Source organism: Protomyctophum parallelum, assembly GCF_964188405.1.
Source record: "Protomyctophum parallelum genome assembly, chromosome: 7".
NCBI classification, from domain to species: Eukaryota; Metazoa; Chordata; class Actinopteri; order Myctophiformes; family Myctophidae; genus Protomyctophum; species Protomyctophum parallelum.
In genome coordinates, this window is record NC_139705.1 from 28,179,452 (window position 1) to 28,196,869 (window position 17,418).

A 17,418-nucleotide genomic window follows, 5' to 3' on the forward strand; every position below is an offset into this window, starting at 1 on the left:
TTTTTCTGGTTTTATCCTTCTATTTAACTTTATTGTCACATCACATTCAGTTTACATTTGTAAAAAGTAGGTGGACATTTTATTCACAATATCAACATACCTACTAGCCCCATATGTTCCCTCTCCCTACGCTCATTCTGTAGCTACAGAATGGAGCGTAGGGAGAGGGAACATATGGGGCTACATACCTACATAGGCTTAGGCTATCTATCTACACATTTACTCTTCTTTAAATATTGTACTTTACTCCACTGAAATCATTTGACAGCTTTGTACACACACACACACACACGCGCGCACACACACACACACACACACACACACACACACACACACACACACACACACACACACACGCTGACACGCACACACACACACGCACACACACTTATGTCAAAGCAGGCGGGCGGAACCATACAGCACAGAGTACACGATTTTGTGTTTCCCCTCGGTCAGTTTACATTTTCGGACCGAAACGCCCAGAGGGCCAGCAGTAGCACATTATTATTATTCACTAAGAGAAAGATGTTTAAATGTTTAATTAACGAATATATATAATTTAACTTATTCAATAACTCCCTTCATATAACATGCTGTGTTTCTAAGATGTTTACCAAAGCGTTCCGCGTGAAGTCCAACACGGTGCTCAAGGGATCAGCTAAGTGAGTCATGCTTGTTACTTTACTGACAATCATATTTAAATCATTATGTTTGTCATAATAGTGCAGTGCTGTGGTTGTCAACCTTTTCAGGCCGTGACACACTCCTCAAAACAATTAAATTAGAACTGCGGACCTAAGATTTTTGACTCTCGTGGATGTATTTATCTATTTGTTGAGGCATTACATTTTGTTCCACACAGATAAATATTGTGAAAATACTAGCAGATCTCATCATCTACAATTAAGCTCACAACTTGGCCAATGTTTTTATAGTATTGTTTATAGTTTGTTGATTACTTTTGCAGTAATGCTGTTTATTTTCTTTTCTTTTTGAGGAATTGCATAATAGTAATTGTTAAAAAACAAACATATTTCATTATGTTTGTCATTTAATAGAACATTATAGGTTCTCAACCTTCATGACACACTCCAACCCAGATTCGGCACAAACAAGGGACTAAATTAATTTTTCGCTCCTATGCCACCAAAATGTGGAAAGCCCTACCAACAGTCATTAAGACATGCAAATCCCTTGACTCCTTCAAAACTGCTCTCAAAGGCACCTACGGACGGCTGCAATTTGAAACTAGTCCCCATAAAATCTGAATCCCCCACCCACCCCTTTCCCCCCTCACTGTATATGTTTCTTTTCCCTTTTTACCTCCTCTATGATGATTTCCTGTTTTGACTATAGTTGTGTATATTCATACGTCTCTAAATGTTTTGATGAATTGAAAATGGTGGGCACTATGGTAAACAAGTGTAATGCTTTATGGTGTCGTCCACTCATAGTTAACAGTTTTTGTATTGAGTTGTACTTGAAGTGTAGGCCTACTGTAATTCTGCAAACTGTTAATAAATCAATCAGTCAATCCTCAGTCAAAACTGCTATTATATTAGTATTGGGGACCCCCCCCCCACCCCCCAACCCTGACAAGCATTTGGAATTGTAGAAGTTGAGACATTACATGTTGTTCCACACAGATAAATCACTCTTTTGTGAAAATAGCCGATTAGCTCACAATGCCCCCCCCCCCCCCCCCCCGAAGCAAAGATTTGAGTTAATTCTGAAAGAATATATATTCATAAGATTTGCGCCTCATTTTCACGATTTTTCAATAGCTAAAGTATAACAATGCTTAAAACACAATGGGATAAAAAGGTCTTTAAATTGTCACTCACTGTAGGGATTCACAGATAGCCTACCCTACCGAATCGATGTTTATTATAATAATTTAGCCGATAGCTGTTATTGATTACCGATATATGTTTATTTAGTTTTTGTTGTTTTTATTTCCCCCTTTTGTGCCAGGGAAACAAATACATATTCAATACAAGAAATAAATATTCATAATCTACAGCTTGATAGGCAGATAACCACAATGCTAATCAACAAAAGATAAATATCGGCTCAGTGTGCCAAGTGCCATCGGTTAATGTCACTTTTATTTGCCGATACCGATATGGACTGTCGCTAATTGGCCGATACCGATACGCCGAAGCACCCTTATTTATCTCAGTGTCACCTGGGCACCTCCCCAGAACCACTCCATTTAGAGCAGAGGGGTCTTCAACATTGTTCAAGCCACAGACCCTTATTAGACCTGAGAACTGATTCTACAAAATGTCTTCTAAATCTAAATCATTTTCTAAAAAAAAAACATGTTTCTATGTCAGTGGTGCTCAACCTTTTTCCATGGCAAGGACCCCCAGAATTATCTGAATTTGGTAGCGCGGCACTCAGTGCTACGAGCTTGAGCTTGTAGATCTGTTATTTTTCAACAGGTAAAAGTTTAAAATAATGGTTAAAGTGATTAAAAGGTGACACCGATGCGGCCTCAGGTCTAAAATGGGTTAACCTATTTTGGGCGTCATCATGCTATGCTTTAGCTATTGAAAAATAAAGCTCATAGCTTGTAGGTCTGCTATTTCTTTTTAAATCGAAGAATGACTGTCAGGATGTAGAAGACATTTTTAGAATCTGATCTCAGGTCAGAATGGGTTAAGGGACACACTCAGGCTCTTCTTTACCTGACGTCCCGTCATTAAACCGACACCCAGCGCGTGTCCGACTGCATCATGTCCGACTGTTGTTTCCGCATGTCGGTCGTTGGTGTGTCTAATCTACGTTTGTCTCCCCGCCGTCAGGAGGAAGCTGAAGTCGGACATCGCCGTGGCCTTTCCCTTGCTGTCTGCAGAGGAGCTGTCAGAGCTGGTCCCCAACAAGGAGGAGCTGAACGTGGTGAAGGTGTACGCTCATAAGGGAGAGTCTGTTGCGCTCTATGTCCTCCACAAGAACCCACTGCTCTTTGAGCTGGACAAACGACTCTATCCTACAGGTAAATAACTTGTGTTCTGACCTGGAATTTATCTGTGTCAGCTTTAGTTTGAACCACTTTTAACCATTATTTTAAACTTCAGCTGTTGAAAAATCGTGCAAACGTGGTGTAAATCCTTGCATATTATATTCTTTCACAGCAAACCTTTTTTAACTCGTATCTTTGCTTCTGGGGGGTCCCTGGAACAATATCTTTTCAGATGGGGGTCGGCGGCAAATACATATAATGTTTGGGTTCTTGACACATGCAATAGTTTGAGAACCACTGACATAGAAACATAGATATCTTCCACAAAACTGTCATGTTTTAGAAGACATTTGTAGAATCTGGTCTCAGGTTTATTGTGTGCCCACACAACACAACACAAAAAATAACCCAGGGTGCCCATGTTTTACATTAATCTTTTTGACATATTTTTTATTATTATAAAGACGTCTTTTTTTTTTGCAAAGACGTCCACAGACGTCTTGGGCACCACATAGGCACATACGGGTAACTCCCAGGACGTCTGTGGACGTCTTGGGCACACAACCTGTTAAAGGAGAATTCCATACTAAAAAGCTTTCTTACCTTTCTTTGTAGTTGTTACGTCCCCACCAAAGAGGTCCAGGTGTTATTTTGTGCAAAAGCTCCTTATTAGCTATTTCCCTTACCATAAGCCCTAAATGAATTGCATTGAATTGAATGGGAATTGAATGGGGCTATGGGGTGTTGTGCTAATTTGCTTATTTCCATCGCTTTTTTTTTGTATATATCCTCTCTTCATAATGTAAATAAGTGGCACACTTTACTACTTATTTCGATGGAAATAAGCGAATTAGAACAACACCCCATATCCCCATTCAATTCCCATTCCATTCAATGCAATTCATTGAGGGCTTATGGTAGGGGAAATAGCCAATATGGAGTTTTTGCACAAAAAAACACCTGGACCTCTTTGGTGGGGACGTAACAACTACAAAGAAAGGTAAGAAAGACTTCTAGCATGGAATTCTCCTTTAAAAGTGATTAAGGATACTTTGTAGAGATTCAAACATAATCACTATTTAGAAAGTATTTGTGATGTGGACTGAGCCGGCTGACTAAATGTGTGCAGAAATCATAATTATGAGTGATGTATATTTATTTTTTCAGTGTACATGCTCTGGCGCTTCCCTAACGTCCTGCCAGCGTTCACCACATGGCCTGCTGTGCTTCAGAAGATGATCGGCGGAGCAGGTAAGATTCTGTTCATACGTCGGAGACTTGAACACTCTAGACTGAGGTGCTATTTACACGAGGATGGTGTTCATAAAAAACGGCAAAATAAAGTACTGTTTAGCGCTGTCATTTAGACGAGAACGGTGTTCTCAGGAGGTGAAAACGCATCGAAGTGAAAACGCCTCCCAGAGTGCAAATCTTTGAGAACACCGTTTCCTATGGTCTCCATATAAACAGGCAAAACGGTGAATCCGCAAAACTTATGACATCATGGCTCACGTTAATTGGCTCACAGCGGCAGCGCATAGCCTATGTTTATTACATTGATGCAGAGCAATATCATTATGATATAATGGAGTTCCTGAACAAGCCTCCCTCCTCGCCTACAAAGTGCTGCTCATCAGCGATGTTGAATGTAAAACCATGATGTAAATAAAAAGCCTTGTGAAGTTGTGATAGACGGCAGCCGCGGCAGCAACGTTTATTTAATAAATATATATCATCCCGTGGCGCGCCCAGAGCAGTGTTGCGCCGCTTGCGTCTTCTTCTTGTACGTGGGTGACCTGTCTATTTGGCAGCCCGTTATCGCCACCTAGCGACAGTATAGCATAATAGCACATTATATCATAACTTGTGCGTTCTCGTGTAAAGGGTAAGAAAAAATGAGAACGCAACGGGACTTTGACGTGTTATATGGAGATGGTCCCCGTCTAAAAGAGGCCTGAGTCTAGTAGGCATACAGTAATACTGTTCAGTGTCTCCCAAACATTGGCTCGCGGACACAGTTTTTCCCTAGAATGATATATACTAGAGTGGTGCCCGTGAGGCCTCTACAGCGGTGACGTGGATTACACACACGTACGTACAGACAGAGACTTGGTGCACTTATATATCTCAAAAAACCCAAAATGAATAAAGAAAATGTATGTGCTAAAAATAAATAATAATTAAAATCTGTTCTGGTCTTTAGATCAAAAGTTTGGGAACCCCTGCTAGTATGTAGCTAGCAAGTGACAGTTTTCAAACTTTGACTTTGAAAACGCACGCACGCACGCACGCACACACGCACACACGCACGCACGCACGCACGCACGCACGCACGCACGCACGCACGCACGCACGCACGCACGCACGCACGCACGCACGCACGCACGCACGCACGCACGCACGCACGCACGCACGCACGCACGCACGCACGCACGCACGCACGCACGCACGCACGCACGCACGCACACACACACACACACACACACACACACACACACACACACACACACACACACACACACACACACACACACACACACACACACACACACACACACACACACACACACCTTATGCTTGTGCATTATATAGATCTGATGCTGCCAGGAGTGGTGATTCCCTCCAGTGGTCTTCCAGATGTGCGGCAGGGAGACTGCTCTGCTGTTAAAGTGGTGAGCAACAGGTAATACAACACAAACTATACTAACTACTTTGGGAAATGTATACACTTTGCAATTTGTCTTAAGAAAACTATAATGAACATAGGGATTGTTAAGAGGTTAGGTGTCTATCCATAGACTTGAACACATTGCTGAATTACATCCTACTAGTACCGTAATTTCCATTTATTGGCGTTGAAACGCACATTAGTAATGTCATATCTATATTATAGAGCAGTGTTGTTTTCGTTGACTAAAACTATGACGAAAAATGTTTGTCGACTGCCTTTTTTCACTGACAAACTAAATGGAAACTAAATGAAAATGAAGCTATTGTGACTAAAACTATGACTAAATATACTGTCGATTTTGTCAACAAATAGAAACTAGACTAAAATGTTGTGGACAAGAGATCCAGTATAAGTCATTTTACACTTGGTTGCATGCTGGTTGCATGCTGAAAATATCAGATCTACAAGCTCACAACGCGTCGTGCTGCAACGCGTTGTGAGCTTGTAGATTGGCTAGTGAGCTTGTAGATCGGCTAGTGTAGTGTAACATCTGCCATTACGACGGCATCAAAATAAATTTTAGTCGACTAAATCAACCGTGGATTTAGTCGACGAAAACTAGACTAAACACTAAAACATTCCAGGTGACTAAAATGTGGCTAAAAGTAAATAAAAACGTTTCAAGAGACTAATGACTGAAACTAAAATAGAAATAAAAAAACAACACTGTGATAAAGGCGACCTGGCTACAGGCTGTGTATGGCTGTAACCTGGTCTACTACTGCCACCTAGTGGTGTCACTGGATGGTGGAAGAATTACAGGCATGTGTATTTTGTGGCTGCAAAATGCATGTTTGATTGATTCAAGAGTATGATGGCAGAACCACAGAAAATGTGACGTTCTCCTTCATTACAATGACATTATTAATACCCATTTAGACCTGAGGACGATTCTACAAATGCCTACTAAATCAGTGGTGCTCGGCCGCCAGAAATTGGCCACCGACCCCTATCTGAAAATATGTTGTTCCAGGGACCCCCACAGAAGCAACACTAAGACATTCCAGGTGACTAAAATGTGACTAAAACTAAATAAACTATTCAAGAGACTATGACTAAAACTAAAATCAAGATTTGCTGCCAAAAACAACACTGGTGGAAACATGTCCAAAACTGTTACTTTTCAGGATTCAAATTGAACAAAAAGAGCAAAAGTAGCAGATCTACACGCTCAAAACACGTCGCTTCAAGCCTTGTTTCCAGTTTGTAGATCTGCTACTTTTGATGCTTTTGTGTGATCAAGCTGGGCGTTAATTGAGCAGTTGAGACGAATAACAGTCCAAGTCCATCATTTATTCTGACCCCTCCCCGAAAAGGTGTCCTGAACCCTTATCCATCATTTATTCTGACCCCTCCCTGAAAAGGTGTCCTGAACCCTTATACATCATTTATACATTTTTGATAAAGACAAGTTAACACAATCCATGCCACCTGTTACAATAGAAACGATGGCCAGGTGCCAGAGATAAGGGACAAATGAAAGACTAAATAACCGCACCACGCTATGTTTGAGCATTTTCACCAATAATGACGACATGGGCTCCTGTGGTGGTTGGCACCATGTTAACAGTGCTGTGTGGTTGCTCTGTGTGGTTTCAGGGCCTCCATGGCCCTTAGCACCATGTTAACATTGTTGTGTGGTTTCAGGGCCTCCATGGCCCTTGGCACCATGTTAACATTGTTGTGTGTATTCTCTGTGTGGTTTCAGGGCTCCCATGGCCGTTGGCACCAGCACCATGTCCAGCACAGAGATGTTGAACATTGGCATGAAAGGGAAAGGCGTGTCGATCATCCATACCTACATGGATCAGCTGTGGTGAGTCTAGTGACTTTACATCCATACCTACATGGATCAGCTGTGGTGAGTCTAGTGACTTTACATCCATACCTACATGGATCAGCTGTGGTGAGTCTAGTGACTTTACATCCATACCTACATGGATCAGCTGTGGTGAGACGCTCAGACTATTCATTTACATGTCACACAAACGTCGATTCTCTGCACCATTTCAAAAACCTCAGTCCGTAAGATTTATGTCCTAACTAGTGTTTTTGATGCGAGCGCCGTCATTTTTACTGATGAGCTAAAACAGAAAGCCCGCCGTCTGAACAGATATGCTAGCTTCATTGTTTTCCTTCATCCAGAGTTTCTTTGAGGCATTACATTGTTCTATCTGTACTCTGCATACGGTAATTATTATTTATTCCAGGGCTTAACCTTTTGGACTGGGGACCCCCAAAAATACGTTGGCCATGCCTCGCAAAGTCGCAACTCAAAAACAATGCCCTCGCTTTATTTTTTTTATCCTATTTGCCTTTTTTTTGGGGGCATTTTGTGATAAGAGCGGACCTCCCTCTATTCTTGGGCCCCACAACAATACTTTGGGCATGCCTTGCGACTCAAAACCGAAGAAGCAAGCCTGCTTGTGTAAACTAAACAATGCCCGCTTTTTTTTTTATCCTATTTGTCTTTTTTTCTTAGGGCATTTGGTGATAAGAGCGGTCCTCCCTCTATTCCGGACGCAGGATGTGAGGGTCTGGTGGGGAACGGAGAAGGAAGTGATGAAGAGGAGGAAGAGGAGGGGGAGGAGGGAGGGGTGGAGCAGCGGCCTGCCGAACAACTGACCCCAGACCAGCCCTGTCCTGCCATGGAAGACATGAGTCTGAAGGACATGGGAGAAGAGATCGGTCTTCCACGTGAAGAGCCGAGTCTCAAGGTCGCAGGGGACAAGGACACAGGAGACGAGGAGGACTTGAATGATGAGGATCAAAAAGTACCACAAGGTACCTATCCTGTCCCTTGACCTTTTGGCCCCAATTAGGCCCAATAGAGGGTATGCGCGTGACATCATCATACCCAGAAGTTATGCGAGAATAAAAACTACTTTCTGGTCTTGACAGCCCATATATCCAAACAGAATCTGATAGCATTACATTATGTTAAACTCACTTTGCTACTCACTTTGCCACTCGATTTGACATTAACTTTATGCATGCGCATACCCTCTATTTAGACTGACAGTCACATCCAGTCAAATCCGATTCAAATCATATTTATTTCTCCAAATCGGATCTTTTGGCCTGACCGTTCACACTGGATTTGAAAAGTGACCAGATCGGATCTGTCACAGATCTGTGTGTTCCGATTGGCAGCCAAATCCAGCCTGAATCAGATCTGGGCCACATCCAGATTGGAATCTGAAACACAAACAATAAGTCTAAACACAAACAAGTCTCATATAATCCTGATTTAGATCAGGTTTACTGCATTCAGACTGAGATGGATCTCCTGAAATCAATTTTGAATCAGATTTGAAACCACCTCTGAATGTGGCTCAGCTACTCAAGTAACATTTGTAAAAATAGGATTCCATGGTGACTTCCTTGTGTTTAGACTTATTTAAACAAATCAGATTCCAATCTGGTTGTGGCACAGATCTGATTCAGGCTGGATTTGGCTGCCTGCCAGTGTAAATGGGGCCTTATACACCTGGAAAGCAATTTTGTATTATTATTGTAATAATAATAAATATATATTATTATGAATTATTAGTACAAAACACGAATTATTATTAGTGTATTGTACTATTGTATGTTCCGGTATATTGCAACATTTCTGAATAATAATTAATGTCTTGAATAACATATTCAAAAGCAGAAGTACAAGCTTCTATATCAGCTGTTTTCACAGAATGTTTGTTTGTTCATGACATGCCCAGAATAGGGAGGCTAGAGTTTAAGTATTTAATGTTTGCACTACCTCACCGCACAGAGGTACAATTTAGACTAAAAGGATAACACAGATAAGTCCTGGGGACTTGTTATGAGGTACGAAGCAGGGCCTAGTGGTCCAGGCGCATGCCACATATAGGCTCTGGCCTGACAGTGAGTCGCGTGTTCGAGTCCCATTCATGATAACCTTTTATTTGCTGCATGTCTCTCCCCTTCTCTCTCTCCCTCTTTCCTGTCTTCACTTGATACTATCAATAAAGGCAGAAAAAGCCCCCCAAAAATGCACGAAGCAGAAATAAACGGAAACACAACGGCAGTGTATGCCACCTTCTTTCGATGGGATTTTACGTTTAACTAACTTTGTGGAAACCAGTGATTCAAATCCTTTAATGGATGCTAATAATTGCAAAAAGAACATATTTTGCTGTGATGTGGCATAGTAGGATTTTCTTGCTTTTTTCTTTCTCTCTTCAGTGTTCTTTTTCCTCCTGTTTCTATAGTAGAGCTGCATGTTCTCCTGTTTCATGTTCTTCATCTATTGTTTTTATTATAGAGCGACTGAATAGCTGTTGCCAGACCTGGGCAGACAGTTTTCTGCTGTCTGCCAGCGTCTCTTCCGGGTTTTTAGACAGCTGGTGGATGGAAATGAAGCTCCACCCACATGGCGTTTCCGGGAATCTGGCCGTCGCGGCATTCAGCCGCGTGGGTGGAGCTTCTTTTCCATCCACCAGCTGTCTAAAAACCCGGAAGAGACGCCGGCAGACAGCAGAAAACGGCCATGCCTGTCTGTCTGCCCAAGTCTGGAAACACAGTTCGCTCTCCTGTTTAATGTTCTTCTTCTCTGGTTTTTATTCTAGAGGAACTGGATGCTCTCCTACTGCAGTGTTTCCTTCATGCTCTGAAGACCAAGGTGAAGAAGTCAGAGCTCCCCCTGCTGACCAGCACCTTCCTCCGCAAGTACATGTTCTCCTGCTGGTACGTGTTTAGTTTTTTTCAACCAAGGTTCATTTAGGTTGTTATTAGAGAAAGTAAAAGATGTGTGTTAATTCTTTTTCATTCGCTGCTTTCTTTAGTTTTAGGGATTTAAGCTGTTTTTGACAGGGGGGCGGGGGCATTTGAGCATGGGGCTAAATATGTATTTTTTTACAAAATGTTATAGCGATTTCCATTTTTATTATTTACTATAGTCCTACTAGATCCCCCCCCCCGTTCGCTCTGAAAGATTTGCAGCACATTTTCTCGATTTTTCAAAAATAGCAGACCTACAAGCTCATAGCACGGCACTCAGTGAGCTATGAGCTATGAGCTTGTAGATCTGCTAGTTTTCAATAGCTAAAGTATAACATAATGCTTAAAACACCAAAAGGGGTTCCCGGTGCTGTGGAGAGCTACCATAATATGTTATCCCAATAATACTCGTCTTCCTTCTGACTCCAAAACTATGGAATGCACTTCCCATTACAGTCAGAACTGCAGCCTCACTCCCAATCTTCCGTCTGAAAACCCACCTGTTCAGACTCCATCATGGCCCGTATAGCACTTACCCTAGCCCCTTAGATAGCACTTTATGTAGACTTAGATAGCATTTTATACAGACTCATAGCATGTGATGTAGACGGCACTAGAATTGCATTGTATGTAGTTATAGCACTTTATAGTATAGTTTCATTATATAGATATTCCACGGTTACATTCTTAGCGTACGCATGTTTCATGAATACTACTTTTTATGTATGTGATGTATTGCCATGCTTTTTTGTTCTTGCCTAATGTGAATCGCTCTGGATTAAGAGCATCTGCTAAATGCCTAAATTGTAAAATTTTATGAATGCTGGCTTCAAGTGATGGTACTCACAATATATTTCTTGTTATTTTGCAGTCCAAATGGAAAACAACTGGACATCAGGAGATCCAGCTATAAGAAGGTACAGTGAGAACTTGAAGCGCAGTTATAGGATTGATTGAATACTATTACGGTAACAGTTAAAAAACAGGAAAAAAGCACATGAAAGTACAGTTCAATACAAGGTCTGCTAATAGGGATTTATAACCCAAGAAAGCCTCTGGCTTGTTTCCCAAGTCATCGTCAGACATACAGTAGGTGTATCCATGGATTCATGTTGTTGCTGTGAGTCTCCACCAGATGTCCAGGCTCTTCCAGACCTGGGGTAGGCAACCTTAACACCCAGAACGCCCGGCGTTATTTAATCCATTAAATCAGAGCGCCCAGCGATTTATAGCAGCGCAGCACATTTAGCATTTAGACGGACCGGATGTTATCCCGGATGTGGCTGAAGCAGTAGATACAAAACACTCAAGAGGCGATCGACAACAACGGGAGGTATGATTAATTCTATCGCGACTAGCGACGGGACAGCGGTGGGCCGTCTAACACATGATCTTGGCTTAGAATTGGACGGAATGATTGTTTTAAGATTTTCCATCTCGTCGGCTAAACTGGGGGGGGAACATTTTTGATGACGTCCCACCGAAAAATAACATTGAGTTTTGCGCAAGAGACGCTCCCAGCCTGTGGAGCGATGCAATCGGTTTTGATATCAATAACTCTGTTCTGTGCGCTCAGGGTTTTAAGTGCAACATTGGCACATAGGAGGGTGATCACTGGTACACTGGCATAAGTGTGTGAGAGCGTATATTTAGTTTAAAATAAACAATTTTAACATACGTAACGTAGTCAAATAAATTAGGTCCCTCACATTTGTATGTAAATTACATCCTGCACATAATTCTAACATTCATTAAAACTGTGAATTCTGACTGGGGACAGAGTCTGGGAGATAGGTGAGGTTATTGCTCTGAGTCTAATGATGATCATTATAACAATGTGAAAGAAAATGTTTAAAAAGAAAAACGTTATATTCGTGGACAATCAAAATACGTTGAAATGTTTTGATGTGGTGTCACTAATCATATATTTTGTTACACCATCACTAAACACGGGTGTATTTTACCCAATATAAAATATTCCATGAAAAATATTTCTCATCAAAATATATCGCAGTACAGCAATACATGGTAAATTGAGGTACTCTTCTTTAATATTTCATCATGACTTTTCACAACAAAAAAAAATGTCTCTGTGTGTGTCCACCAGTTGTCCATGTTCCTCCAGAGCATGGGTTTAATGTTATTACTGCGTGTGTGTGTGTGTGTGTGTGTGTGTGTGTGTGTGTGTGTGTGTGTGTGTGTGTGTCCACCAGTTGTCCAGGTTCCTCCAGAGCATGGGTTTAATGTTATTACTGTGTGTGTGTGTGTGTGTGTGTGTGTGTGTGTGTGTGTGTGTGTCCACCAGTTGTCCAGGTTCCTCCAGAGCATGGGTTTAATGTTATTACTGCGTGTGTGTGTGTGTGTGTGTGTGTGTGTGTGTGTGTGTGTGTGTGTGTGTGTGTGTGTGTCCGTCCACCAGTTGTCCAGGTTCCTCCAGAGCATGGGTTTAATGTTATTACTGTGTGTGTGTGTGTGTGTGTGTGTGTGTGTGTGTGTGTGTGTGTGTGTGTGTGTGTGTGTGTGTGTGTGTGTGTGTGTGTGTGTGTGTGTGTGTGTGTGTGTGTGTGTGTGTCCACCAGTTGTCCAGGTTCCTCCACAGCATGCAGCAGCAGCATCATCTGGTTCAGGTCAAAGAGCTCAGTAAGGGAGTGGAGAGCATCGTGGAGGTGGACTGGAGGAACCCTCAGTGAGTACCCAGACCATTATTGAACCCATTCTAGACCTGACCTCGATTCTACTAATTTCTCCTGACAGTTTTATGAAAAACCCCATGTTTTTATGTCAGTGGTGCTCAATCTTGTTCATGTCAAGGAGCCCCACAATTATATGTATTTGGCCGCCGACCCCCATCTCAAAATATGTTGTTCCAGGGACCCCCCCCCCCCCCCCCCCCCACCCAGAAGCAAAGATTTGAGTTAAAAACGTGCGCTCTGAACGAATATATATTCAACGATTTGCGCCACATTGTGCCGCACTACGAGCTTGTAGATCTGCTAATTTTTCAATAGCTAAAGACAAGTATAACATAATGCTTAGAACACCAACAGGGGTTCCCGTCCAGAATGGGTTAATCAGTAAGGTAATCCTCAGTGAGTACAGAGACAATTATTTACTGAGTGACTCAGGGGTAGAGTGGCCGTAGAGACCATTATTTACTGAGTGACTCAGGGGTAGAGTGGCCGGTAGAGACCATTATTTACTGAGTGACTCAGGGGTAGAGTGGCCGGTAGAGACCATTATTTACTCAGTGACTCAGGGGTAGAGTGGCCGGTAGAGACCATTATTTACTCAGTGACTCAGGGGTAGAGTGGCCGGTAGAGACCATTATTTACTCAGTGACTCAGGGGTAGAGTGGCCGGTAGAGACCATTATTTACTCAGTGACTCAGGGGTAGAGTGGCCGGTAGAGACCATTATTTACTCAGTGACTCAGGGGTAGAGTGGCCGGTAGAGACCATTATTTACTCAGTGACTCAGGGGTAGAGTGGCCGGTAGAGACCATTATTTACTCAGTGACTCAGGGGTAGAGTGGCCGGTAGAGACCATTATTTACTCAGTGACTCAGGGGTAGAGTGGCCGGTAGAGACCATTATTTACTCAGTGACTCAGGGGTAGAGTGGCCGGTAGAGACCATTATTTACTCAGTGACTCAGGGGTAGAGTGGCCGGTAGAGACCATTATTTACTCAGTGACTCAGGGGTAGAGTGGCCGGTAGAGACCATTATTTACTAAGTGACTCAGGGGTAGAGTGGCCGGTAGAGACCATTATTTACTCAGTGACTCAGGGGTAGAGTGGCCGGTAGAGACCATTATTTACTCAGTGACTCAGGGATAGAGTGGCCGGTAGAGACCATTATTTACTCAGTGAATCAGGGGTAGAGTGGCCGGTAGAAACCATTATTTACTCAGTGACTCAGGGGTAGAGTGGCCGGTAGAGACCATTATTTACTCAGTGACTCAGGGGTAGAGTGGCCGGTAGAGACCATTATTTACTCAGTGAATCAGGGGTAGAGTGGCCGGTAGAAACCATTATTTACTCAGTGACTCAGGGGTAGAGTGGCCGGTAGAGACCATTATTTACTCAGTGACTCAGGGGTAGAGTGGCCGGTAGAGACCATTATTTACTCAGTGACTCAGGGGTAGAGTGGCCGGTAGAGACCATTATTTACTCAGTGACTCAGGGGTAGAGTGGCCGGTAGAGACCATTATTTACTCAGTGACTCAGGGGTAGAGTGGCCGGTAGAGACCATTATTTACTCAGTGACTCAGGGGTAGAGTGGCCGGTAGAGACCATTATTTACTCAGTGACTCAGGGGTAGAGTGGCCGGTAGAGCAGCTGGATGGGAAACCTGTGAGGTTCCCAGTTAGATCCCTGTGGGCTCCCCCCGGTTAGTTAGTGTGGAAGTGTCCTTGAGCAAGACTCTGAACCCCTAACGCGTCGCAGCGCGACTTAGGGTGAGCTTGTAGAGCTTGTAGATCGCTATTTTAAGTGTAAAATGACTTGTACTGGATCTCTTGTCCACTAGTCCCTTCCTAACATTTTAGTCTAGTTTTTATTTGTTGTCAATAAATTGTCAATATATTTAGTCTTAGTTTTAGTTTTTGTCGACAAAATCAACACTGGTCTCTATCTGTGTCGAACCCTTTCAGACTGTTGTATCTCTCTCTGTGTCGAACCCTTTCAGACTGTTCTCTCTCTCTCTGTGTGAACCCTTTCAGACTGTTCTCTCTCTCTCTGTGTCAAACCCTTTCAGACTGTTGTCTCTCTCTCTGTGTGAACCCTTTCAGACTGTTGTCTCTCTCTCTGTGTGAACCCTTTCAGACTGTTGTCTCTCTCTGTGTCAAACCCTTTCAGACTGTTGTCTCTCTCTCTGTGTGAACCCTTTCAGACTGTTGTCTCTCTCTGTGTCAAACCCTTTCAGACTGTTGTCTCTCTCTCTGTGTGAACCCTTTCAGACTGTTGTCTCTCTCTGTGTCAAACCCTTTCAGACTGTTGTCTCTCTCTCTGTGTGAACCCTTTCAGACTGTTGTCTCTCTCTCTGTGTCAAACCCTTTCAGACTGTTGTCTCTCTCTCTGTGTGAACCCTTTCAGACTGTTGTCTCTCTCTGTGTCAAACCCTTTCAGACTGTTGTCTCTCTCTGTGTGAACCCTATCAGAATGTTGTCTCTCTCTGTGTCGAACCTTTTCAGACTGTTGTCTCTCTCTCTGTGTCGAACCCTTTCAGACTGTTGTCTCTCTCTCTGTGTGAACCCTTTCAGACTGTTGTCTCTCTCTCTGTGTGAACCCTTTCAGACTGTTGTCTCTCTCTCTCTGTGAACCCTTTCTGACTGTTCTCTCTCTCTCTCTGTGTCAAACCCTTTCAGACTGTTGTCTCTCTCTCTGTGTGAACCCTTTCAGACTGTTGTCTCTCTCTCTGTGTCAAACCCTTTCAGACTGTTGTCTCTCTCTCTGTGTCAAACCCTTTCCGGCTGTTGTCTCTCTCTCTGTGTCAAACCCTTTCAGACTGTTGTCTCTTTCTGTGTCAAACCCTTTCAGACTGTTGTCTCTCTCTGTGTCAAACCCTTTCAGACTGTTCACTGTTGTCTCTCTTTCTGTGTCAAACCCTTTCAGACTGTTGTCTCTCTCTCTGTGTCAAACCCTTTCAGACTGTTCACTGTTGTCTCTCTTTCTGTGTCGAACCCTTTCCGACTGTTGTCTCTCTATCTGTGTCAAACCCTTTCAGACTGTTGTCTCTCTCTCTGTGTGAACCCTTTCAGACTGTTGTCTCTCTATCTGTGTCAAACCCTTTCAGACTGTTGTCTCTCTCTGTGTCAAACCCTTTCAGACTGTTGTCTCTCTCTCTGTGTCAAACCCTTTCAGACTGTTGTCTCTCTTTCTGTGTCGAACCCTTTCCGACTGTTGTCTCTCTATCTGTGTCAAACCCTTTCAGACTGTTGTCTCTCTCTCTGTGTGAACCCTTTCAGACTGTTGTCTCTCTATCTGTGTCAAACCCTTTCAGACTGTTGTCTCTCTGTGTCAAACCCTTTCAGACTGTTGTCTCTCTCTCTGTGTCAAACCCTTTCAGACTGTTGTCTCTCTCTGTGTGAACCCTTTCAGACTGTTGTCTCTCTATCTGTGTCAAACCCTTTCAGACTGTTGTCTCTCTATCTGTGTCAAACCCTTTCAGACTGTTGTCTCTCTCTCTGTGTGAACCCTTTCAGACTGTTGTCTCTCTCTCTGTGTCAAACCCTTTCAGACTGTTGTCTCTCTGTGTCAAACCCTTTCAGACTGTTGTCTCTCTCTCTCTGTGTGAACCCTTTCAGACTGTTGTCTCTCTGTGTGAACCCTTTCAGACTGTTGTCTCTCTCTGTGTGAACCCTTTCAGACTGTTGTCTCTCTCTGTGTGAACCCTTTCAGACTCTTATCCTTCAGGGCTCCAGAGCAGCCCGAGGAAGAGCATCCGGCGGAGGTAGGAGACGGCGGGGAGAAGCCCTACCACCCTCCAGAGATCATCAGCCTCTACTCTGTGTCAGCCAGGCTGGAGCCTCTGTTTCTGGAAGCAAACAAGAGGTGTGCTTTATTCATGTGTTCCTTTTTTGTAAATAATCAGTATATTCATTACAAATGGAACCTACATGGACTCGCAAGTAAGAGTCTGTTTGGTTCCATTTGTACCTTCAGAGTTACAGACCTGTACGTGTCTGTAACTTATGGTTAAAGAAGTTTAAAAGTTAGTTGGTCTGTAACTCTGTGAGTGTGTACGCAAACTATGCATGGAACCAAGTGGAGCTGTGTACTCCTGCCATGTTGCTTCAGACTCTGTGTGTGTGTGTGTGTGTGTGTGTGTGTGTGTGTGTGTGTGTGTGTGTGTGTGTGTGTGTGTGTGTGTGTGTGTGTGTGTGTGTGTGTGTGTGTGTGTGTGTGTGTGTGTGTGTGTGTGTGTGTGTGTGTGTGTGTGTGTGTGTGTGTGTGTGTGCGCGCGCGCGTGTGCATGCTCACA

General features: G+C 43.2%; 1 protein-coding gene across 2 annotated transcripts in view; it reads left to right on the forward strand.

Annotated features, from left to right (window-relative positions):
* Nucleotides 1-479: 479 nt before the first annotated feature.
* Nucleotides 480-17,418, forward strand: part of eif2d (eukaryotic translation initiation factor 2D) — a 30,039-nt gene continuing 13,100 nt past the window's right edge. For both annotated transcript variants that reach the window (XR_014569501.1, XM_083769120.1), the window contains exons 1-10: nucleotides 480-662; nucleotides 2,811-3,001; nucleotides 4,136-4,219; nucleotides 5,561-5,651; nucleotides 7,408-7,515; nucleotides 8,182-8,483; nucleotides 10,289-10,406; nucleotides 11,311-11,356; nucleotides 13,019-13,125; nucleotides 16,836-16,988. Coding sequence is in view for 1 of the 2 variants with exons in the window: in XM_083769120.1 (XP_083625246.1) it covers nucleotides 607-662; nucleotides 2,811-3,001; nucleotides 4,136-4,219; nucleotides 5,561-5,651; nucleotides 7,408-7,515; nucleotides 8,182-8,483; nucleotides 10,289-10,406; nucleotides 11,311-11,356; nucleotides 13,019-13,125; nucleotides 16,836-16,988 (1,256 nt within the window). In the remaining variant the exon portion in view is untranslated. The remainder of the gene's footprint in view (nucleotides 663-2,810; nucleotides 3,002-4,135; nucleotides 4,220-5,560; nucleotides 5,652-7,407; nucleotides 7,516-8,181; nucleotides 8,484-10,288; nucleotides 10,407-11,310; nucleotides 11,357-13,018; nucleotides 13,126-16,835; nucleotides 16,989-17,418) is intronic.